The sequence below is a fragment of the Chinchilla lanigera genome, unplaced genomic scaffold (assembly GCF_000276665.1).
Source record: "Chinchilla lanigera isolate Chin_1 unplaced genomic scaffold, ChiLan1.0 scaffold00008, whole genome shotgun sequence".
NCBI lineage: Eukaryota > Metazoa > Chordata > Mammalia > Rodentia > Chinchillidae > Chinchilla > Chinchilla lanigera.
Genome location: NW_004955409.1, coordinates 2,508,462 through 2,530,791, shown reverse-complemented (window position 1 = coordinate 2,530,791; position 22,330 = coordinate 2,508,462). Strand labels below are relative to the sequence as shown.

Below are 22,330 nucleotides of genomic sequence, written 5' to 3'. Positions count from 1 at the left end.
GTGAATCTGTGGATATTTGCATATAATCCAGTTAAAACCAACATCTAACTGAATTGTAAACAGAGAAAAGAGAAGCTTATTGTTGTAGTACTTACTAAGAATATCATTTACACTTAAGGAGAAGGTATGTAGCAGCAATTTAAGATGCTCAATAAGCTACAGTACAAGTGGACACCTATGCTGATAGCAAGTTCAACATTCTTTCAGCATCTCTACGTCATAGGGACACACATCAGGACATTTCTTGACAAGTTACTTTACATATGGCCAGTTTATTTCTTTGATCCAGTGTGACAGTACCAACGTAGCTAATTCCTAAACTGATATGTATCAGCACCGTTTTTTCTAATTCTTCTGTTTCATGCAGAGGTTCTTTGTTGGTGCCTTCCTAACAAGAGCTTGTATATATGGAGTTTATGTTTTTATACTACTTAAAAGCAGTGCGAAGGATTTTGAATAAATGCTGGCAGCTGAAAATGCATTTTGCTCCTCCTTTTCTTTCCTATCCTCTTCCTTCCGCTCATCATTCAGCTGCATGTAAATGCAGAACACCTCCCTGACCAAGGGTGAGTGCTGCTCTCGACGGAACAGAGCACAAAGGAGCCCATCTTTCTACCAAAGATGACGAATGCATTCTAGGAGGATTCCAGTTACCTGCTCGTCTGAGAGCCAGTCAGTACTTTTGCTTTAAAAAGGTACTTTCAGTAGCTTGCTGGAAGTAATGGTTCTTATTTAGGCAATAAACACACTGTCTGTCTACACCTGCCCAGTCACAGCTGTTAGACCCGTGAGATGAAGCTCAGGCCCAGGCTGGCGGGGATCTGGATGGTCTCCAGGGCGAGGGAGGATGGGTTGAAAGGAAAGGTGACAGGAAAGATGTGCTTAGCATCCATGAGCAGCTGAGGAGAGTCTTTCCTGTCTCGTAAACGCATCTGAGAAGATGAAAAAAAGATAAACAGGGCATCAGTTCTTCAAATCCATAAGACTATTTCTGCCAGAATTTCTACCAAAATATCCTCAACTAATGAGGGACATTTACCTTTGTTTTAAAATCACTTCAATGACTTAATAAACTTTTACCAAAGAAGTTAGTGTACTGTGACTAAGATAACACATGCTAAAAACAGCATCCTTCACTAACATCATAAAATTTCCATTCAGAAGATGGCATTGAGCAAGGCATGATGGCCCCACCTGAAATCCTACTCAGCGGCTGAGGCAGGAGGATCACAAAATCGAATCCAGCCTGTCTCAGAATAAAGTAAACTTAAAAAGGGCGTAGGGCTGGGCTGCAGCTCAGTGGTCAAGTGCTCGCCTATCATGTGGGAGGAGCTGGGTTCTATCCCCAGCACCAGCAGAAAAGCAAGAGACTGTGCTGTTGGTGAGTCAGAGAGCGAGCGAGCTGGGAACGCTTACCTGTACAGCACACTCACCTGTATAGTACGGATAAACGATACAGAGACTCTCTCTTCAAACTCGTTAACTGGGGTGTACAGGTTCAACACTTTGACAATCTGTGAGAGAAGAGAAGATCAGAGTTCTCGTGTTGTCAAAAACACAGCGGGGACTTAGATTCTGGGATGTTGATGGGTGTGGGCAGAGTTTCCAGTCCTAGTTGGGAGGTTCAGGGAGGGGAAGTGATGTGCACATTTGCCCCTGTTACTGCATCTTTACAAGACACCTATTAGCAGAATATGCGCACAACATTTAAAGAAGCAATATAAGTTTAGAAAACCATTCACGTGTTACAAAGGACTACAGTAAGTCCTCAACTTATGAATGAGTTCCACCTGGGAGAATTGTTCGTGAATCCCACCTGTTCCTAAGCCAAAAAAGTGAGTCTTACATAGGACACCTGTGAAAGTTCACAACTCGAATGCTCCTAAGTTGGGACCTACTGTAGAAGATGAAAAGCAGAGGTGCCTGCCCCATTCTGCCAGGCTCCCAGAATAGCACCTGTTGACCTTGTCCTCAGAAACCGTTTGGGGCTGTATTCTGGCTTAGGCTATTTTCATATAAATAGGGTTATCTTTATTAATTCTATTAAGGGGAAAGCAACATTAAAAAATGCTATTCTGCAACTTGTCTGTTCATCTAAAATATATCTGGTCATATTAAAAATAATAGAATTATATATTTCTTTTGAATGGTCTTTTTAAAATCATACTTTCACGAATAACAAAAAAGGCCCTAAAAAATTAACCAGTTCATTAGAGGGTAAGAAGAGCTTTTAAAAGATGTCAGGTGAGTTTCTTTTGTGTAACTGCCATGAGTCTTTTCTGGGGAAAACAAGCCATTTTCTGTATAAGGCAGAGAAAGATTTCATTTTCAAGGTACTATCTAAAGCTGCGCCATCCAGTACACTAGAGGTCACTAGCCAATTTTAATTTAAGTATGTGACGACTTTAACTAACTACACTAAAAATAAAACACTGACTGTAGGACAATGCTGAGGTACAGCAAGCACCAGTGAGATGAAATGAGAAATCAGGCCTGTGTCTCAGGCCGGTAAGTGACACACTGACAGGGACCAGCCCCTCAGAGGCTACTTGCTAAGTAACTGACTTACAGGCCTACTCCATTCTATGAAATACGAGGTGTGCTCAAAAAGTTCAACGAATGTGTAAATTAAAAAAGAATCATAGTAAAAGACACACTGTCATTAATTCCTCAAAATCATCCCCCTCACCTCAAACACACTGATTTCATCATTCTCTTCCACTTTCTGAAGCCATTCTGCAAGTCCTATTTCCTGAATAACTTTAGTTGGCTGTGGTGGCTGCTTTGATGTCTCACATTGATTCAAAATATTGACCTTTTGTGGTCATTTTGACCTTGGGGTAGAGCCAGAGTTGCGCAGAGCCAGATCCAGTGACTAAGGTGGACGAGGACACAGCGTTGCGTTTTCACTAGCTGCCTTTCCTTCGGACGGCGCTCAGTGGCACCATTCACTGTATTTTTGGTTTCATTTTAGAGACTCAGGAAAGAGAACTTCAGAGCTGCTTCAGAATGTGGCAAAAATGATAGGCCAGGTAGGTGTTCAAAGGAAGGGAGAGGATTTTAGGGGGATTAATGGAAATGTCTCTTTTACTGTAATCAATTTTTAGAATTCAAACATTCACTGTATATTTTGATCACCCCTTTTATGTGCTTAAAGTAGCTGAAAGTACTGGAGTATATTCTCCAGGGTCAGGTTTTCCCCAGTGTGCTCTTGCTCACCACAGTTGGCAGAAATGGGGGAACTCTTAAGACCATTCTTTCGTAGTGTGATTCTCCATTATTCTTATATAAATAAGATTCCAACCACTTACTAAGTTTAATTATACTGGTCACAACTTGAGATTTTGGTTATAAGTGACGCCATTAAGGAGGCTGAAGAATCAACACAGAAATTAGCTAAGCACAAGAGAAACTGGCAAATTTGTGCTGATGCTTGGTCTCACACTGTTGGGCTGCCCTCCTCCTATTTCTGCAGTTCCACACTCAGCTTGATGCCAGCTGTCCCCCTCAGCACTTCTGCTGGTCCTCTGACTACAGAATGTTCCAGAACCTCTATAGTAGAGTCTGCCAGATGCCTCTGTCTTCCCTACTCAACTGGAAGCTCCTTGAAGGCAGAGATTTTTCATTATTTACTTAATATTGTCCCCAGCAACAAGCATGGTGCCTGGTGATGGACTCCCAGAGAGTCATTTCCAGAACTGAAGGAACATGAATTGTATACTTTAGAAGACAGAAGTCTTAAAGAATCATTCCATTATCAAATAATATGGAAAAGGAGATTATGGATAGAAGCACCAGGAATGTTTAGTCCAGGAAAACAGGGGCCCGGTTTTATCTATGGTTTTCCCTGGCCTGGAAAATTGTACACCATGGGCACAACACTGCCTGTGCCTAACTATAGACCTCCATGACTCACACTGACTTGTACTCATTTCTGGTAAAACTTCCTTTACGCAAGGCCTGTGTAGACATGTCTTCTCTGTCACAGAGGGGTTAGGTCACCACAGACCTCCTGACTCCTCTGGAGCACGTGCTGGTGGAGGCGCACTTCCTGGTGGGCAGGTGCCTTACCTGGGCAGTGGTGAGAGCGCTGCACATGGAGCAAATGGCTTCTGCATCATCGTCTGTCTTCTTTTTCACCTGCAGAAGCTGAGCAGCCTGGATGAGCGGCTCTAGGGTTTCTTTGGCCCCGCTGTTCATCAGATTCTTGTCACGGAGCCATTCTTCCAGTTGACTGACATTGTATCTATAACAGAGACAGAGACACAAGGGGTGGTGGGCAGAGAGTGCAGATTTGGTGAGCACTGTCAAAAATGTCTTCATTTTGTGTGAGTGGCCTTGTCAGTTAAAATGACAGGCAGTATTTTTCTTCAATTTTCTTAAGTCTAATCAGCTGTGCTTAGAAATTTGTCATTATAGTCATGAGGTTTATAATTGCAATTATGTAAGATTAACTGACAAGAAAATTTAATAGGACATGAAAATGAATTCCTTTTAGCAGAACTTCTAAGACTTGCTATAAACCAAATGGATCCTATACTACGGCTCTGTCCTTCCTGAGCAGTTGGCAAACACACTTGCTAGCTTCTCTTACAATTTCTGGGTGAGGCTCAGTAACCCTTCAGTACTCTCTTTAAGGCAAACCCCAGACCAAGTAACTGCCCCAGTTCACTTTACCCGCCACCCTGCTGGGTTAAGAGACCTGAAAAGTTGGCTGAACCATGCGGTGCTGCGCTTGACCCTGGATGACCCGCTGGGGCTCACAGCTGAACATGCAGCTAGGAGACAGGGTCCACCTCGAGAGTGGACGCTCTATCCCTGCTCTGCTTCCCAGCTGCCGTGAGGTGAGCAGCCTTGTTCCACCAGGCCCTTCTGCCACCACGTCCCTGCCTTGGAGCCAGCCGACCATGGACAGCAACTCCTGAAACCCTCAGCCAAATAAACCTCCTTCAAACTATGGGTGTCGGATACTGGTACAGAAACAGAGTGACCAGATCCCCCACGATATCTGTGCTCAAGGCTCTTTAACCAAGGCCCAGGGTGAGAGGGACGGTGGCCTGAGGAGGCCCAGGGACATACGGGAGGACCCTTGGAAGAGACAAAGACTCCAGTGTACACAGATGTTAAGGTGTTAGGAGGTCGCCAGCCAGGTGACAGAGGGTCTCAAACTCAGACTAAGGTAAATGGAGAACTGGAACTCAGTCCCAGGCAAACAGGAGGCCTTTGGACATTACACTGGGCAGTTTCACACAGAGCTGGCTGAGGAAGAAGCCTTGCTGCCCAAGTGGAAGGTTTGACCTTAGGTAACCCCAAGTCCATGGGTCAGAATGGGAAACATGAAAAGAACAGCAGTGTCCTGAAAGTGAGTACTAAACACCTGTAGGAAATCACCTCCTTCCTACTCTGAACATTCTAGGTGTTTTAAAGTAAATATTTGCAAAAAAACCCACCAGCTCGATTACAGTGAGGTTATGCTAAAGGGTAGTTGGATATAAAATGGAATACAGTTTTCTTAAATACAGCAGGGGCATATTTGAGTGTTTATAAAACATCTATTGGGTCTGATCCTCTTTCCTTAGGTACAAGAAGGTATTTTGTAAGTGCATTTCCAAGAGCAGTTACACATTGCACGTCTTTATTACCCTGTGCTGTTTTCCTACTGTCCAGTTACACACACAAGAAGCAAGCAACAGTGGCATCTGTGTGTGTCTTGGCTCCCCCTAGGCTGAGGACCCGGAAGCCTTCACCACAGTCCCGGGCGCTCACCTGATCTGCATGCCTTTGCTCCAGGAGCACATGTCTTTCCGCAGGAGGAGGTTGTTGAGCGTGACAGCCCCGATGATGTAGAACATCTGCCTGACCACCTGCTTGATGAGCTCAGGGTCCATGCCGTGCTGGCACATGACCGAGTGGAAGGAGTTGAGCTGCCGCAGGATGGAGTCCAGCGTGTAGGTGCCCTCATCGGCGATGCTGGAGGTGCGCTTCCGCAGCCCCGTCGGCTTCACGCCGGACACACCCTGGATTGTCTCATGCTCCAGCATGCCTGAGACTGAGGGGAGCAAACTGTTACGAGACTGCGGGGAAACCTGACTGTGAGCACACATGCAGCCAGGAGAGACCTGAGAGTCAAGGGAGGGAGAGGGCTTTACCCACAAGAGCTCTGGATTTCAACGTTAATGAATTAATTCTTAAATAAGGAAATCACATGGCAATACATACTCTTCTGCCAGCCATATTTTCTAACGTAAGACCAGTGGCTTTGTGACAGCACAAACACATGGCATCTCGGGTGGGTTTTTGAGAGGTATCAGAGTTAAGTTAAGCATTCTCCATACTTGATTCCCAGAACAGACAAGAAGGAAAGGGCAGACGTGGCACCTGGAAGTACAAGACTGTACTTCTGGAGGAAGAAGACCTGGGGAAGGGAGCTCAGCCCCTCCCTGCCCTGGCTCCTCACCACCTTGCTGCCCCAACACACACACTGTGCTTCCCAACACTGGGCCGAGGAGTTCTGAAACTGCAGCCCAACCTGGTGTGTTTTTACATCTGCTGTGCTAACCTCAGCTTCCCCCAACTGCAAAGGATACAGACACACTGCTGCTGTCAGATGGCCGATGGTGGGGAATCGAGGGACACCCTAGAGCCACACGGCTGCTTCACCCGGGGAGATCCAGGGAGATGGGGTAAAAGCAGAGGAAGGATTGGCCCCAGCTGACTTTCTGGCCTCTATGCTAGCTCCTGCACTTCAGCCAAGCCAGGTAGCTCTAAATTCCTGAACTTTAGCAGCAAAAGAAGAAACCACTGCTGTCTTGCATGGATTCCTTACCTACTGTGTCTCTTGCTGCTTAACTGGGCCCACAAGAAGGGAACGCTATGCGCCCTGAGGCGGAATAATGAAGCAGTTTGAGGAAAGAAAGGTTAGCAAGCGGTAGCTTTAAGAGCCTGCTCATAATCTGCCTAAAGATACCAGTGTTGGTAACTTGAAAAAGTTTTTTAAAAATTCAATTCATTTAAATTAGCAGCCTGCAACATGCATATGGCTCCTGATTCCTAGTCATACCTGCTACTCACGCCAAAAGAATAGTCAGCGGACACAGCAGAGAAGCCCCGGACCCTGGGATGAGTGCAAATACAAAGACAACTGCCTGGGCTCACACATTTAGTTGAGTGTACATAAAAAGGAATGCATGTGCACATACACGCACACCAAGCAGCCAAGGGGAGACCGCTGCTGTAACCCAACCCCCCTGAACATTTCCAGGAGCTGCACAGCTCACCCCACCCAGGCAGAGCGAAGCCTTCCAGCCGCCTTGGCTTCCCAAGGCCTCTCAGAAGCACTGCACAGCACAGCCCAATCCAGCGTTCAGAGTGGTTTTAGAAACTGGGCAGGGTACAAGCTGAATCCAATCTCAGAGCTGGGGACTCGGGTGGGAGCCAGGCCTGCGGTCTCCAGCATGGGGAAGCAGTGCGTTTTGCATGCTGGGTAAGCATGGCTGGGGCCCCAGAACCCCTGGCTCATTTCAGGCCTGCGTCTCCCTCCTACTCTACATTCTCTGTGTGAACACAGGCCCGGGTCTTACCGATCATGGGCTGCAGGATGTTCTCCAGCACCCGCACAAGCTGCTGGTAGATCTGGATGGCCAGGTCACTCAGCACCTGCCGGTACTCTGCCAGGTCGAAGTTGGTGAGGCAGTGCTCATTCTGGCGGGATGTGTTGTGCTTCATGAAGCCCTGGAGAGACACAGTGAATGCTGACACTGAAAAAGAACCCACTACAATGAAAGACACACCGCCGCGAATTCTCTCCAAAGCGCTCCCCTGGCTTCCTATACACTCATCCTATCATTCTTGACAATCTCTACAGCAGCTCTGCAGTCCTCTTTTGAGTGCCTTTAGTTGTGATGTCCTGGCTGCCCAAGGTCCTGAATCAACTTAAAATGTTTCCTTTCACTTTGACTTTTGGAAGAGCCAGAAGTCACAGGGTGTCATATCCGGTGAATAAGGTGGAGGAAGACACACTCCATTGTTTTTGATAGGAATTGCCATAAAATGGTTGATCAACCAGGTATGATCAAAAACTATAGTGAATGTTTAAATAAAATTTATCACAGTAAAAGACACATTGTCATTAACCCCTTCAACATCCTCTCCCGTCCTTTGACATCAATTTTTTCTTTTTTTTGAATGGGGATCAAACTCAGGACCCCACATTTGCCAGGCAGGTGCTTGGGCCGCTGAGCTATACCCCCAGCCTTCTCTTCCTTTGAATATACTTACCTCACTGTTCATGGCAATGTGTCTTTTCCTATAACAAATTGTGAATATGTGAACATGCACTACGTTTTTTGACCACCGCTTGTAGAGCAGCATCAGAACCTCCTGTCGTCCTGCCGTATCTGGTGGTCAACTTCTCTCCCCAGAGCTCACACAGTGGCAGGACAGTACTCCAATGCTGCCATGCTCCTGTCTGCATCTGTCATTCCCCTTCCTAGCTTTAAATCACAACAAACTTGGCAAACCGGTGCTTAAGCCCTTCCAATAGTAGAATCAACAAAACAAGTTGGGGAATTTAAGGAAAAAAAAAAAAAAAAAAAAAAACCAGGAATGCTTCATTTTTGAAGTCGCGGATCTTCGGCAAATACTTCAGTATTGGAGGAGTAACCTGTTACTGTCAGCTCATTAAATACAGTCCTACTCATAAGCACTGTACCCAAGGGCATATACAATCCCCTTGAAGGAGACCAATTGCTACAGAGATTGCTAAATAAACAAGAAGTTTCCTTCCATCATATTGCACGACTACAGTGACGTCTAGCCCTCCAATCTGAGGTGGAAATGGGCCCTCCACATGGTGGTGTCCGGATGGCGCTTCCTCCAGTCCTCTGCATCAGAACCACTGCTACTTAGCCCTGGCCAACGGATGCAACTGCTCACACCCCAGATTCTGCCTTCGGTCAAGTACCTGCCTCCCTACACGTTCCTCAGCAACACCGTCTCCAGCAGGGACTAACAGGGCAGGGCTGCCAGCCAGTTAATGCTGGGCTTTTCTGGGGATTCTGCTCTGCTCGGGTGTCAAGCTCATCTCCGTGCTCCCTGTCACCTACAGGACTGCCCTCTTTCTCTGGTGTCAGACACTGCCCACAGGGTGGGCAGGCATGGAAGGAAGTGGGTTGGGGCCACAGGCCAAGTCCCAGATCCCTTTTATGGCCAGGCGCATGTAGCTGAGTTGATGAGCCTGCCTGAGTTTTGGCCTCCTCCTCGGCAAAACTGGGTTTTAATTCTTACTGCGTGGGGCCTTTATAATATTAAATAACATTAACAACCTAATGTATAACGGGCTATATACAGTCCTTAACAAGCAATAACTATTAGTATGTTCTAAAATTTTAAAATATATTGATGTGTACCAAACAAATAATGAGCACATCATTACACACAAAAGCAACAGAGATTTTAGGACACATCAAAAGACACATGACCTTTATACTTGTGTCTCATCTCTGATCACTTTAATGTACTATGGCAAGTCAAAACTGATTTTCTTTAAATAGTTAGATATTCCAGCACTAGCTCTTCACAGCCCACTGTACTGATACAAGTCCTGCTTGTGGTAACCATTCACTGACTGATGCTGCCTATTTCACTTTTGCTGTGCTTTCTTATGAACTAAGAGGGAAGAAACCTCCCCACTCCTCAGCTCACTGTTCTGTGGGTAAGGAATATCAAACAAAACACTGAACTTCCAAGCCACTCCTACACTTGGGTTTTGAAATTAACCCAAAAGTAAAAGCCCCTCCCCTCAGTTCTGGGGACTGAAGCCAAGAGCCTCCCATATGTGGGATACTCGTCTCAGGCTCCTGAGTAGGTGGGATTATAGGCAGGCATTACTGTACCTGCCAACACATGGTCAAAATCATTTTGTGCTTTGAAATTTTTCCTTAAAAAGGTCAAGGAAAGTGCTGCGTGCTGGCTTTATAATCAAGGTCTTCTCACCTCTTCTCCACTGTACTGCTTCAAACAGTGCAGAAACCGGCATGTGTTAGAGAGCCAGAAGGAGACGGTCTCAAAATCGTCGCCTCTTTTCTGAAAGAGAGAAGTCTAAATTTGTCTTTTCCACAGGGAAATAACAACCCAAAAAAAACCTGCACAGATGCCTGAAGGCCACTTCCTCCAGCCGCCGTCATCCCGTTATAGAAATAACACGGGGTCTTGCTGCGGGCTTCCATCACCATAGCCTGCAGCCCTGACTCTCCGCTGGCATCACCCCTGCTGGTAGCGAGCACCGCCAGCCAGCCAGCGCTGACCCAGCTCCCCGTGGTGCGGGACAGAACTCAGTCCACGGCAGACCAGACTCAGCTCCCCGGGGTTGGTTAATGAAGGCAGTCAGAATGGAGAGCACACAAGAAGTAATACATTCTGCAACAGGAAAATGCGGAAGCGAGTGTGAGACTAAGTCTCCTGGCCAGTGAGATGAAGGCTCTGAGAGGGAAGTGAGAGGGGCCTGGGCAGCCCCCTCAGCGGCACCCTTGCGGAAGCTGCTGGCCCCTCACCAGGCTGGGCTATGGAGCAAGGAGGACTGACTGCGCCCAAAGACAGGGATCTGGGAATGATGCTCAGGAGTTCATTAATTTGTGAATGAAACACAGATGTGCTAGGATACAGGCAGCCATGGAAGGAGAAGCTAAAACCCGTATTTTAATGCACAGGTGCCTCACATTACCTAGCTGTGCTTTGACCTTTCGGGCTTCTCTCCCTGCATGGTGTTGCACACTCTAACCACTCCACCACCCCCTCACAGCAGAACCTGGGCTCGTGAAAGCCGCCTGAACCTGCGGTGCACTCCTTGTGGTGGCTATGGGCAGTGAAGTGTCCAGGACCAGGGCACACATGGGAGGAGACTGCTGCAGAGGATCATCTGTCTAGATCGGTAAACTTCCCCATGTTAAGCAGCACAAAACAAACTAAAACCTTTAAATTTGGGAGAGTATTTTTCTATAAAGATTTTAAGAAAGAAACCCCAGCTGGGCATGGTGGCACATGCCTATAACCCTAGCACTAAGGAGGCTGAGGCAGGAGGATTGTTGTGAGTTCAAGACCAGCCTGGGCTAAAAAGTGAGCTCAAGGCCAGCCTGAACTGCATAGCAAGACCCTGTCTCAAAAAGAAAAAAGAAAAGAAAAAGAAACCCTAGAGGATAAGAAGTCTAATTTAATCTTTTTAGCTGTGACAGGACAGCTGAGTTGAGGACCTAATTTTACCATGAGATAAATCATCCTATGGCCTGAGAGCAGGTTTGAATAAAAATAATCTTACCCCTTGTAAAGACCTGGATTATAACTGGGCGAGAGACTGGGCCACACTGACAAACACCAACAGGGCAGATTTGAAGGCAAAGCTGGCCACAGGCTGGCCAGGGGACAGAGTCACTGAAGTACTTGCTATAGAACCCCCAGGACAGCCTTCACAGAAAGCATGCAATTGCACCTATGCTGAGGAAGTACCAGAAGGCCTATTAGCAGGTAAAGCTGATTTATACCCAAGGAGAAGACTTCATGTCAGAATAACTCAGCATCTGTGCCTGTTAGTGGACTCCAGCCTTTGCTAAGCCACTTTACATAAGTTAACTCTACAATTTCCTTCCACACGAACACCACAGATGCCTGCCCCATACCCACTAACCAAGATGCCCTGTATTACTTCAAAATTAAAGGCCGTTTACTTCTCTGGAAACTTTAAAACATTTAAAGCTGAATGCCAACTCTACCCAGGAAGCTACTGGATTGAGTTTGCCAAAATAATATTTTTACAATGAAGAAACTGTATTTGGCCAAAATTAAACAAATCAGTTCTGACTGCCTCACAAAGAAAACAAGATGAGCTCAAAGCTATTTGCAGTCTTTGCTTGAATAGGCAAAAAGGCTCTATGAGTGAAAACTACATGGATTTTCCTATGGCTCGGCTTGTTATGCTGTTTCAGGACCCGTGTGAAAAAACCGCGGAAACCAAAACAGGGATGCAAACACACTTCAATTCAAAATGGGGATGTGAAAAAAATACACGACTTTAAAAAGGGATCAAGAGTACTATGCTTAATACTTGCTCCTTTTAAATCTTTAAACAATATGGTAAGATAAATAGTCAAACTAGATAAATGCCTTTTTTAAAAAACATTTTATTTGCAGTACGAGGGATTGACCTCAGGGCTTTCATACTGAGATATATCCCCGCCAGCCCTTTTTAATTCTTCATTACAAGAAGGGTCTTCTAACTGCTTCAGGTTGTGCTGGAATTTGTGATCCTGCTACACTGCCTCCCAGAGTGCTGGGATTGCAGGTGTGTGCCACTATGCGCAGCTGGTAAGTGCCTTCTTGAAATTAAGATTAAAGAAAAACACTTTATCTTTTTATTTTGTCTATGCAGAAGTTTTGACTTAAGTAGCAAAACTTATAGTCTAAGTGCTACGTAGCATCGATATGTCAAAAATGAAATGAAGTCATGTTCTGAAGACATTCACCAGCTTCTGAATGCTAAGCCTGCAGAGCTCCACGCTTTGGTAAGCACTGCAGAATGCAGCTGCAGAGAGTAACTGCACAGAGGAGGGAGGATGCAGAGTAAGTGCCTGAGCGCAGAGTGTCTGGTGGAGAAGGCGAGATGGCTGCACGGACGGATGGTGCTGAGGGCTGCAGAGGGCCCCACTGAGTACGTCAGCAGGAGGCAGAGTCCTTGGAGCTGGCCACCCTGCATCCCCGCACGCCAGGCGGGCTGTGCCTCTCCCCAGTCACGACTTGGGCGGCAGATCTGCGTGGGCTTTCTGCTCAGTTATACAACGCTGCTGCCCTTCCCGAGCCTCGCCTTGGTGGGCATCTGTGCTTCTCACATGGAAGTGGGCGTTTAGGAAACACAGACTAAGGGTGAGTCGCAGAGCACTGTCTCAGTGCTCTACCAGGCGGCTTTACACAGTGAGCCTGGAGCCACTGACAGAGCAGCACCCTGTCCTGTACCACAGTCTCCATGAAACCCTTTTAATTTAGTTCCACGTAAAACCTTTAAGCAAATCACTTTTGTCCAGGAGGAAATTTAACTTACTCCACCATGAAATGCAATAGTCAAATCAATTTTGATCTCTGTCCAACCTGAGCCATGCTTTAAAATAGGGCGTACAGACAGGCAGCCAGAGAGTGTTTCCTCAGTGGAAGTGCTCAGCGAAGACCGGACAGTGCTGGTAGCTGGCAAGGAGCGAGGGTCTGAGGAAGACAGCACCTCAGGCTGCCATCCTCACCAGCGCTCCGTAAGAGCTACCTGCCACCCATGAACTGACCTTCAACACCTTTTTGATGCTGTTGATGGTGGATGTGAGCAGCGACCTCACTTTCTGATCGTCATTCAGGTAGTCAGCGTGCCGAACACACATGAACAGGATGTAGGCCGGCAACCCTGGAATCAAGTTGACCGCCACGCCACGTGGCTTCAGTTCTAGCAAAGGAAAAGCAAACCTGTGTAATCTGAGAGTCTTCGTGGGGTTGGCCTTTGAGAGGAGGTGTGGAGCAGTCACCCTCAGGCACAAGGGCAAGTCACACATAGCTTCAACAGCTGACTCAGGGAGAAATCCTGACAGCAGGAGCCCTGTAGAAGGCAGGACTGCTGCCTCCTGCCCTGACTTCCCCTTGATCTCCCTTCAACTGCCTTCTCTATGAGCCTGCTGAGACATGTCTCCCAGCCTCTCCAAACCATACTCTGGATTCCTCACACAATCTCTTCTTCCTTGGTTCTCCCTACATTAGACAATAGCAGTTCCAGCATCTCAGTTTCTCAGATTATAAATCTCATCATCTCTTTGACTCTTTTTTGTTTGTTCATTTGTTCTCTGAAACAAGTCTCACTATGTAACCCAGGTCTGAACCTGTGATCCTCCTGCCTCAGCGTCCTCAGCGCTGGGATCGTAGGTGTGCCGCACTACATCTACCTTCTTTGGTCCCTTTCTTTGCTCACACCACACATCTAATCCATCCACGGCTCCTGCTGGCTCTACCTACAAAACACAGCCTGAGTCCAGCCACTTCTCCCTGCATTTTCTAGACACCACTCCGGTCACGGCTGCCCAGTCCCCTGACCTACCCTAACTGCTGGATTTCCCACACTGTGATGGAGCAGAGTGCTCCTTCATGAAAACAGTCAGATTATGTCACTCCTGTTTGGCAAATCCTCCACGCAGCTTCTCATTAGACTCATCACAAAGTCCTGAATCCCGTGTGTGTCCTGTGCCCTGGCCTACCTCCGGCTCCTGCCCAGCCCCTCTGCCCCAGCCACACGGCTGTCCCTGTGCTGCCTCCAAGGGTCAGGCATGCTCCCCTGGGGCTGACAGGCAGCTTGCTTCTCTGTCTCAGAGGCTCCTTCCTAAGACAGCACCATGGCTCGCTCCCTTACTTCCTCTGGTCTCTGTCCAAAGATCATCTCTCACAGTATTTGCTGACAACTTTACCTAAAACGATGTACCTGCCTTCACTTGTTACCCTTTTAACTCCCAAACCAGACCAGTGGCTCCCCAATATTTTTGTCAAGTGAAGATCACATTGCAAGTGAAGCGCCTTTGCACCCATCCTCAGTGCTAAGTTTAACACCACGAACCTGGAGATGCTACAGCAGGCGTAACTGCCAGCCCCGCCGCTGCCACCTGGCACCGGGGGAGGTTGTGGGAGAAGCGTCATGTACTTCAGCTCATGGCTCTCGGGGGTGTATGCTCTCCTCAGCTGCCACCACTCCCTGAAAGTCCCCTTATGGAGCCAGCAGGGCTGCCCACGACCCAACATCCCTCTAACCTGCTGTATTTACCCTTCTCATCTGCCTCATCTTTCCCTTCTTTGCTGGGTCTTTTCTGAAAAAGTACTGGACATGGCTGCCTCTACTCCCTGGAGATCCACACTGACAGCGGCCATGGATGAATGCTCTGCAAAGCTTCCTGGCTGACTCCAACTCACAGCCAGGCTAAGAAGGCCTGGCCTCTGGGATAGTCACAGGTTGGGCCCAGGTACGTGTCTGTCCCTTCCACCTCAGTGACAGCACGGTGGAGTCCAGTTCACAGTGAGGACTACAGACCCGCATGTTAAATATTTCAAACACCAGTGAGTCTTTCTCCCCCCAGCAGGAAGACCTGTCACACAGAGTACTTGCCTAGAATCAGGTTCTTAACAAGTTTTTGCTCATCCTCCTTCTTGTACTCCAGCATTCCTTGGAAGTCCTTTTCTTTCCTGGGAATGTTGACTGGACGGATAGGTTCATCAATGATTTGTCCTGGAGATATGTTCTCCATCTGGCCCACTTCATGAGAAACAAAAAGGAAGAGGAAAATTTTTTTTCAGATGGAAAAGATGAGAGTTTTCCCTGTTCCTAAACTTTCAAATGAACTCTAACAATAGAAACCTGCCATATATACCACTTAACTGTCCTCTCTTAAAATATTTTTAAGATAGCAAATGTTATTCTGATAGCCACTACAGCCTGATATTATTACTATCAAATAACCTTACCTGGTTGAAAGCTATTTTTCTTTTTGTAACAAGGTTTACTTTATTAGGATAAATGTCCCAGAAGTATGTAGTTTAACATATTCATTAACTAACTTCTAACAATCAGAAGTTGTTAAATACATATGGACTTTAACTCAGACAAGGAAAAATTACAACAATATTCTAGAAAGGGGTAGTGAGGGCACCATTAGCTGAAGAATCTAGTCATTACAAGCTGAAGAACATTTACTTCACAGTTTCTTCACACCAGCTGACCTGAATACAGATCATTTCGCAGAATGATCTCAAAAGGCAAACAATTTTCTCTCACCACTTCTAATTCCCAAAGAAATCATGGGCAAATAAAAACTGTTCTCTAATATGAATAGCTATTATTGTTTAATAGAAAGCTGGATGCCCGGCTATTGAGTTGTAACCATCCAGGTACAGCCCTGCCAGCTACTCAACCTGGTCACTACCGTCAATGGCAGTGACTGGAGAAAAGCTGGGCTAAGGATAAAAACAAGCCTTCAGCTTTTTCTCCTAACTGAGACCTGAGCGGGAAACAGGAGAGGTAAGGGAGTGTGCGGTATCACTGAGACTGGATGCACGCCAGCAAGAGGGTTTTTATCTGCAGGAAGCAGGAGCAGTTAGATTTATTTAAGCACAGACTAAGTCCCAAGACTGCCGGCAAACAAAAGGCAGATCAGAGCCAGAGACAGCAGAAGTTTAATGCGCCAGCTCTGCAAGGGTCAGCGGTGCTCTGTGCTGCGAGGGCAGCTCCTGGGTTAGTGCGGGGAGGTCTCCACAGGGAACACCAGTACCTGCGGCTCTCGCTTAGGTGGCTTGGACTCAGTGACACCCATCCACCGTGTGACGCAGCGTCACACACCGAGTTCTCAGCGCTGAAAACCTGGTGCAGATGAAGTCACCACATCCGCCACTGTGACATCTACAGAGGATCAGACTGCAACTGGATGGATCGAGCCACGCACCCTGGGCACGATGTAGCTGGACAGCCCCGACCGGCTGTAAAATGCACTCCTCTACATGGGAGAAGAGGAGACTCAACCGTCCCGTTTCACACTAATCACCTCTGGGTCAGTTTAGACACAACGCTGAGTATTAATGAAGATGCAGCCTCCACAACTCTCAGACAGCTGCGTGTAAAAAGTGATAAAATCCCTGACTAGTAGATATGCTAATGGTCACCAAGGCTACAGAGGTGATTCCAAGGAGGGAAACTGGGAGGAGACAAATTAGGTTTACTGACAAATGCACATCTTTGGATTCTATGTAACCCAAAGATGTTTTAAGTCTACCAGTTTTACAAAATCTAAGATGCCACTAATTAGAGATATGCACTTTATGTACAATAAAAGAGGAAAACCATGGTCAATGAAGCTATAATAGATCATATAAAAATAATTGTTATTTTTTCTTTTTGGTGGTATTGGAGATTGACTCCAACATCTTTGCACTGAGCTACATTCCCCTGACCCTTAAAGAATTTCTTTTTTAATTTTGGAGACAGGGCCTTGCTAAATTGCTTCAGTTAGGGTGGAATTTGCAATCCTCCTGCCTCAGCCTACCAGAGTTGTGGGATTATAGGCTTGCACCACTATACCTGGCTTACATCAACAACTTTAAAGATGGTAAAATGTTAAACATGGGCACTTCAGAATTTATGAAATATGATGAATATTTTCTCTAAGAGAGCTCATGTTTTAAAAGAAAGTTTCACTTTCCTTTTGCAAAGTCTCAAATTGGGATTTTTTGGCTCTATAGAAAAAAGTCAGACAAAATGTGCCATCATCTTTGAAATTTTTCTGCCTGAATTTTTCCTAGAGACTTAAGTCTTTATAAAAACTCACAGGTATCAGTTTAATATAAAATGGCAACCTTTATACAGCATCAGGAAAATACAAATCCTGGACTAGAGAAGCCTGGGCACTGGGCCAGCCTCAAGCACTCCAGGAGCCTCAGGTTGCTGCACGGTTGTTTAAGATGCAGGCCTTGAGGCACGCTGGCTCGGCAGGCCTGAGAGCCCCACTCCACAGTGGGATCAGTGTCCCACTGGGGCCCCTGGAGACCAGTGAGGCCATGTGCTCTTCTCCAGAGCAGTCCCCTCCGGAGGTGAGGACAGCAGAAGCCAGGCCCTCCCCCAACATTGGGCCTGTGGGCAGCTGGACCTGAATGTCCATCCTCAGAACCGTGTGAATGGGCTTCTCCCACCAATAAACCACCGGTCTGATGTGTTTGGCTAGAGCGGCATAAATGGCCCATCCATACTGACATCCTCAGAAAGACGGGGAGCGACTCCAGCTGCCCTTCTCTAGATTCTCACTCATAAACTCAACAGGAAAGTGAGCCTGAATTTAACTGTCCTGGAAAGGGACATTAGAATGACTTTTTACATAAAATTTCCTTTTTCTCACTCTGGCAACCAGGAAGGTCTTGACCTCAGGTTAACTCAACAGTCAGGCAAGGACCTATAGGCAGAGGTCTCTGGAGGCCAGGCTCCTCCTCCTGCCACCCCACGGCCCACAGGCAAGGCCCTGACAGCTCTCATGTGGCTTCCAGACCTTCGGACAGGCCTCGTTTTCAGAAGTAACTGACGCTAGGGTGCTGTGAGGTCTACATCTCTAGACTATAAAAACTGAGATTCAGCACCTGCTCCTGGATTAAAATACAGCACAAGGCAGATTAAACTTCAAAATACTCCCCATTTTGCTGTATAATTTCCGCTAAAAATTATATATATGTTGGCACTTTAAAAAAAAAGTCCGTTGGCTTTTTAAAAAGTCTTTAATTAAATGCATCCCACAGGAGGAGGGACAGCTGTGCTATTCTAAACCAGACGGATGTGCGCATGTTACAGCACACTTACAGAACACAAGCGCGAACTTTCCTTTATGGAAAGGGCTTCACCACATAATATCACCATCACTTCCTGTATACCTGGAGCTCAGACAAGGAAGACAGATGTGCAAGAGAAGCCTGTGGCTTCCATGCCCACCCGAGAGCGGGCCAGGACGCCTCCTCAGCCAGCGCCCAGGCCTCGGTTCGTAACACTCACTCAAAACATAACCGGCATCAAGAACTAGTATGTCTTTTCCTTCTTTGGTTTAATCTAACAACTGCTTTCTCAAATGCTGCTTTTAGCTTTGTAGCTGTCAGGATAGTTTAACTGATAGGATTGTTTTCTGAAAAGCTTAAAATTAGTCATATCTTGAAATATAATGTATCTCTTCAATTTAAAAATATAATAAAAATACTAAATGATTTAAAACTTTATATAAATGGCTTTTCTATTTATCTAGATTACTGATGTATGTCAAAGGAGCCATTAGGAATTGAACAAATAACTAATCTCACAAGTTTATGACTTTAAATCAGTTTTTAAGTAAATACTCTATTATGTGATTATCATAATGAGTGCACAGTTAACTGCAGAAAGTTTTCTGCAAAAAAGGGTTTTGAGTTCTGCCAATAATCAAGGCTTGTACATATGTATGATCTGGAAGTTCAGAAGGTTTAACATGATACATGATGTATAAATCATGCAGTGCTACAGGATTATATACAAAATGTGGCTGCAAAGTGATTTTCTGATTGTAAACAAACACTTCAGATTTTGCACATCCGAGGGAGCAATATCCTGTCCACAGTAAGCACCCATGTTGCCACATTCTAAATATTTCTGAAATTTGTTCAGTTACTCAACATTTACAGAAGGGTTATGATAGACAGGATGTTGAATGCTGTAAAAACAAGGAGAAATGAGGAGGATTCCTATGCCCAGAAACTCACAGTCTGTGATGGAAGCCAGCAGTTCAAGTCGGAAAACTGCTCAAATATGACATGACAAAGGTCACAGAAGTGAGCCAGAAGGCCAGCGGTCTGGGTGATAGGAAGAAGCTACTCCTGAGGTCTATGGCCTCAAAGGACGCCCAGCATTTTGGCAGGCCGAAGACAAAGGACAGTCACGACAGGGCTGGTGTGCTGGAGCAGTGAGCCTCGCTCAGCATCAGTCACAGGGAGTCCTCATCCTGGAGCCAAGCAAGAGCTACGCAGAGTGACATCAGAGAGCGAGGCGGGTGGCCAGCTGAGCAGTATCATATTTGGCCTGTATAAGAGCTTGTACAGATTTGAAGGCAATTCCAGCTTTGGGACTGAGCTCTAAAATGTCCCGAGCAGCGAGAAGGTTGCTGGAAAAGCCTAAGGTCTGGCTGGAGCCTGTCACTGCCTAACTCAGTGAAACAAAACGTACCGGAAGACGTACCAACTTGCTTGTTCATGACAACTACAACAGCTGATCCTTGATGATTTCTCAAGGAGTCTTTCTATCATCATTCAGAAATCATGAGATATTTAAAAAATCTTATTCTTTTACAATTATAATTCATATTTTTTATTTCATTTTTTCTCCATTAGGCTGTGCATTCTCTGAGAACTCTATTGTATCCCGCTTTGCATCTTTCTAAGGACAGCTAATACTAACAACTAAGTTGTACTTAGTATTTACTATTATGAGGGATGATTCTAAGTGTATTACCCGTATTAACTCACTCAGTCCTCGTGACCCACGTCTGGTAGACACCAATCCTTCCCATGAAACAGGTGGAAAAACTGGGGCAGAGAGAGGTTCAGGAATCTGCCCAGCACCGTAAGATTAATAAGGGAAGAGCTAGGGTTTGAGCCTGAGAAGTGTGCATCCAGAATCTACATTCTGAACCGTCGTGCCACAGTACAGTACAGAGCACACAGAAGGTACACCTTAGATGTCAGCTGAGTGAGTGTCCTCCCTCTGGAACTTACTGTTATCAGGAAGTAACATTCTTCTTTACCCAGAAATGAAAATTTATGCTCTGCAGAGGTCAGGTGTGCCAAAAGTCATTTCTGTTGTTACCCCTAAGATTCCCATGCAAACCTCTCTTAGGCCACTAGCACAGAAACACAAAACCAAGATATAGCAACTGTCAGAAAAACATGTTTAAATACCTTCTAGTTCGCCAATTTTTTTGGCAAATACTTTGAGTTGTTTTTTCAGTTTCCGGACAGTCTTATCCTGTTTTTCCAGCTGTTCCATCAAATCCTACAGATCAAAATGAGAAATATACAGAAAGTTCAAAATATGTCTTCTGAAATGCACCAAGGGAAAAGAGACATAGAATCACAGAAACATCATTGTTAGTTTTACACAAAAGCTCCAGAAAAGCTCACTGGTGGAGCCACCACCTGACTAAAACTGGCAGGCAGGGGAGGAACAGCTACGAAGAAAGCCAAAGGTTAAAACACAAGATGCAGTTAAAACATTCTTCCCAGTGTGATGGGCAGAAGGTGACCAGAGTCCTTTCCAGCAGCTACATTTGGACAAAACCACTGAATGCATGAGTTCATTGTTCCTCCAGCTGAATAGTTGCTCTTATAAAGGAGGGCTGGGCAAAAATGGATTTTGATGAGAGCACCAAAGGTTTCGTGGGATGCTTTTAGGATATGTGAATGGTGACATCCATGCATGAAGCAGGTCTCTATGAGACATACTCACCAGAGATGCTAACCTCAGCTTTGAAGTTCAAGAAAAGAAGTTTTAGGGATTAAAAGGTAACTTGAGAAAATAACTGGAGAACAGGATAAAGAGTGGTCTGTTCTTGGGTGAAGAACTAAAGTAGCAGCTGTATAAATCACCCATGAAACTGCTCTGACACAGAGAAAAGGGGTAATTAGGAATGCCCAGTGCAAAAAACAAAATGGGAATCTGTGGTTACTGACTCCGACAAGGGACTGTCACAGACAACAGGCACACGTGACACCCTCATTAAGAGGGAAGTGGACAAGCACCGCTCCGGAACTCAGAAGGAGGCAAATCAGGATGCCTGTGGCTGTCACTCAGGGTGGGAGAAGAAAACGCTTCCAAACACAAGCACTCATCATCCTCCAGCTCAGGCAGCAGTGGATTTAGACACCACACCCATGATTTGATGGAAACAGTTTCTAATGAAGTGTTAAGCTGTTTCTCTTGGATTTTAGCTTATCTTTCAAACACATTTGCTTCCATCACACTGTAAGCCTGGTGTTAATAACAAACCAAGCGTGACAATGGAGGAGGACACTGACAAAGGTGACACCATTGGCTATGAGACAGCTGTGAGGAGAAACAGGTTTTGTGAACTTTTGGAAGAGACTCCTGGGCAGGGCAGGCAGAGTGTGCTCTTCAGTTACAGAGGCGAGGAAGAGCAGGAAGACAAAGAGAAGCACTGGTTTTACATACAATCATCCGTCTGTAAAGTGAAATCCGGTATGACTGATACTTCTTAGGGTCATCTGCATATAATTCCTCAAAATACTGAAAAAACAGGCACAATGGATATTTGTTTTCTTGCATCTTTGTGGGAAGGCAACCTCTCAGCAAAACCAATTTAAAAACATTTGAAACATGAACAATGAAATTATCTACTCAAAGGCTCAGATTTGTCACCTACCATTACCTTATTTTTCTAGTATGGATGGTCTTTTTTTAGAGGCAGGTAACTGGGAATCAAACTCAGGACCTTCCGCTTGCCAGGCAAGCACTTGTGCTACTGAGCTATATCCTCGGCTAGTATAGATGGTCTTAACTCTACAGTTACACATATTTTTTGCACTCTCAAAGGGAGCAGGCGCCAGCCAGGACACTGTCACTCAGCCGATGCACAGCACAGGTGTGCTGGGCTGAGCACAGCCATCTGGCCGGGCTGTCACTTGGGCCTCCTGTCTTTCGACTCCAGACCCTGCCTGCTCTGAGGCACTCAAGCTGCTGCACCTTCCGGGTTGCAGGGGCGTGGCA

The 22,330-nt window shown here is 46.0% G+C and overlaps 1 protein-coding gene across 4 annotated transcripts in view; it reads right to left on the bottom strand.

Moving 5' to 3' along the window:
* Positions 1–252: 252 nt before the first annotated feature.
* The window catches only part of Myo5a (myosin VA (heavy chain 12, myoxin)), a 121,037-nt gene continuing 98,959 nt past the window's right edge, over positions 253–22,330 (bottom strand). For 3 of the 4 annotated variants that reach the window (XM_013510278.1, XM_013510279.1, XM_013510281.1), the window contains 10 exons: positions 21,776–21,850; positions 20,506–20,599; positions 15,167–15,313; positions 13,317–13,471; positions 9,994–10,083; positions 7,581–7,731; positions 5,767–6,049; positions 4,072–4,246; positions 1,434–1,514; positions 253–932 (listed from right to left, as the gene is read on the bottom strand). In XM_013510278.1, the coding sequence (XP_013365732.1) occupies positions 780–932; positions 1,434–1,514; positions 4,072–4,246; positions 5,767–6,049; positions 7,581–7,731; positions 9,994–10,083; positions 13,317–13,471; positions 15,167–15,313; positions 20,506–20,599; positions 21,776–21,850 (1,404 nt within the window). In that variant the 3' untranslated portion in view covers positions 253–779. The remainder of the gene's footprint in view (positions 933–1,433; positions 1,515–4,071; positions 4,247–5,766; positions 6,050–7,580; positions 7,732–9,993; positions 10,084–13,316; positions 13,472–15,166; positions 15,314–20,505; positions 20,600–21,775; positions 21,851–22,330) is intronic. The other variant, XM_013510280.1, reaches the window with a different exon arrangement.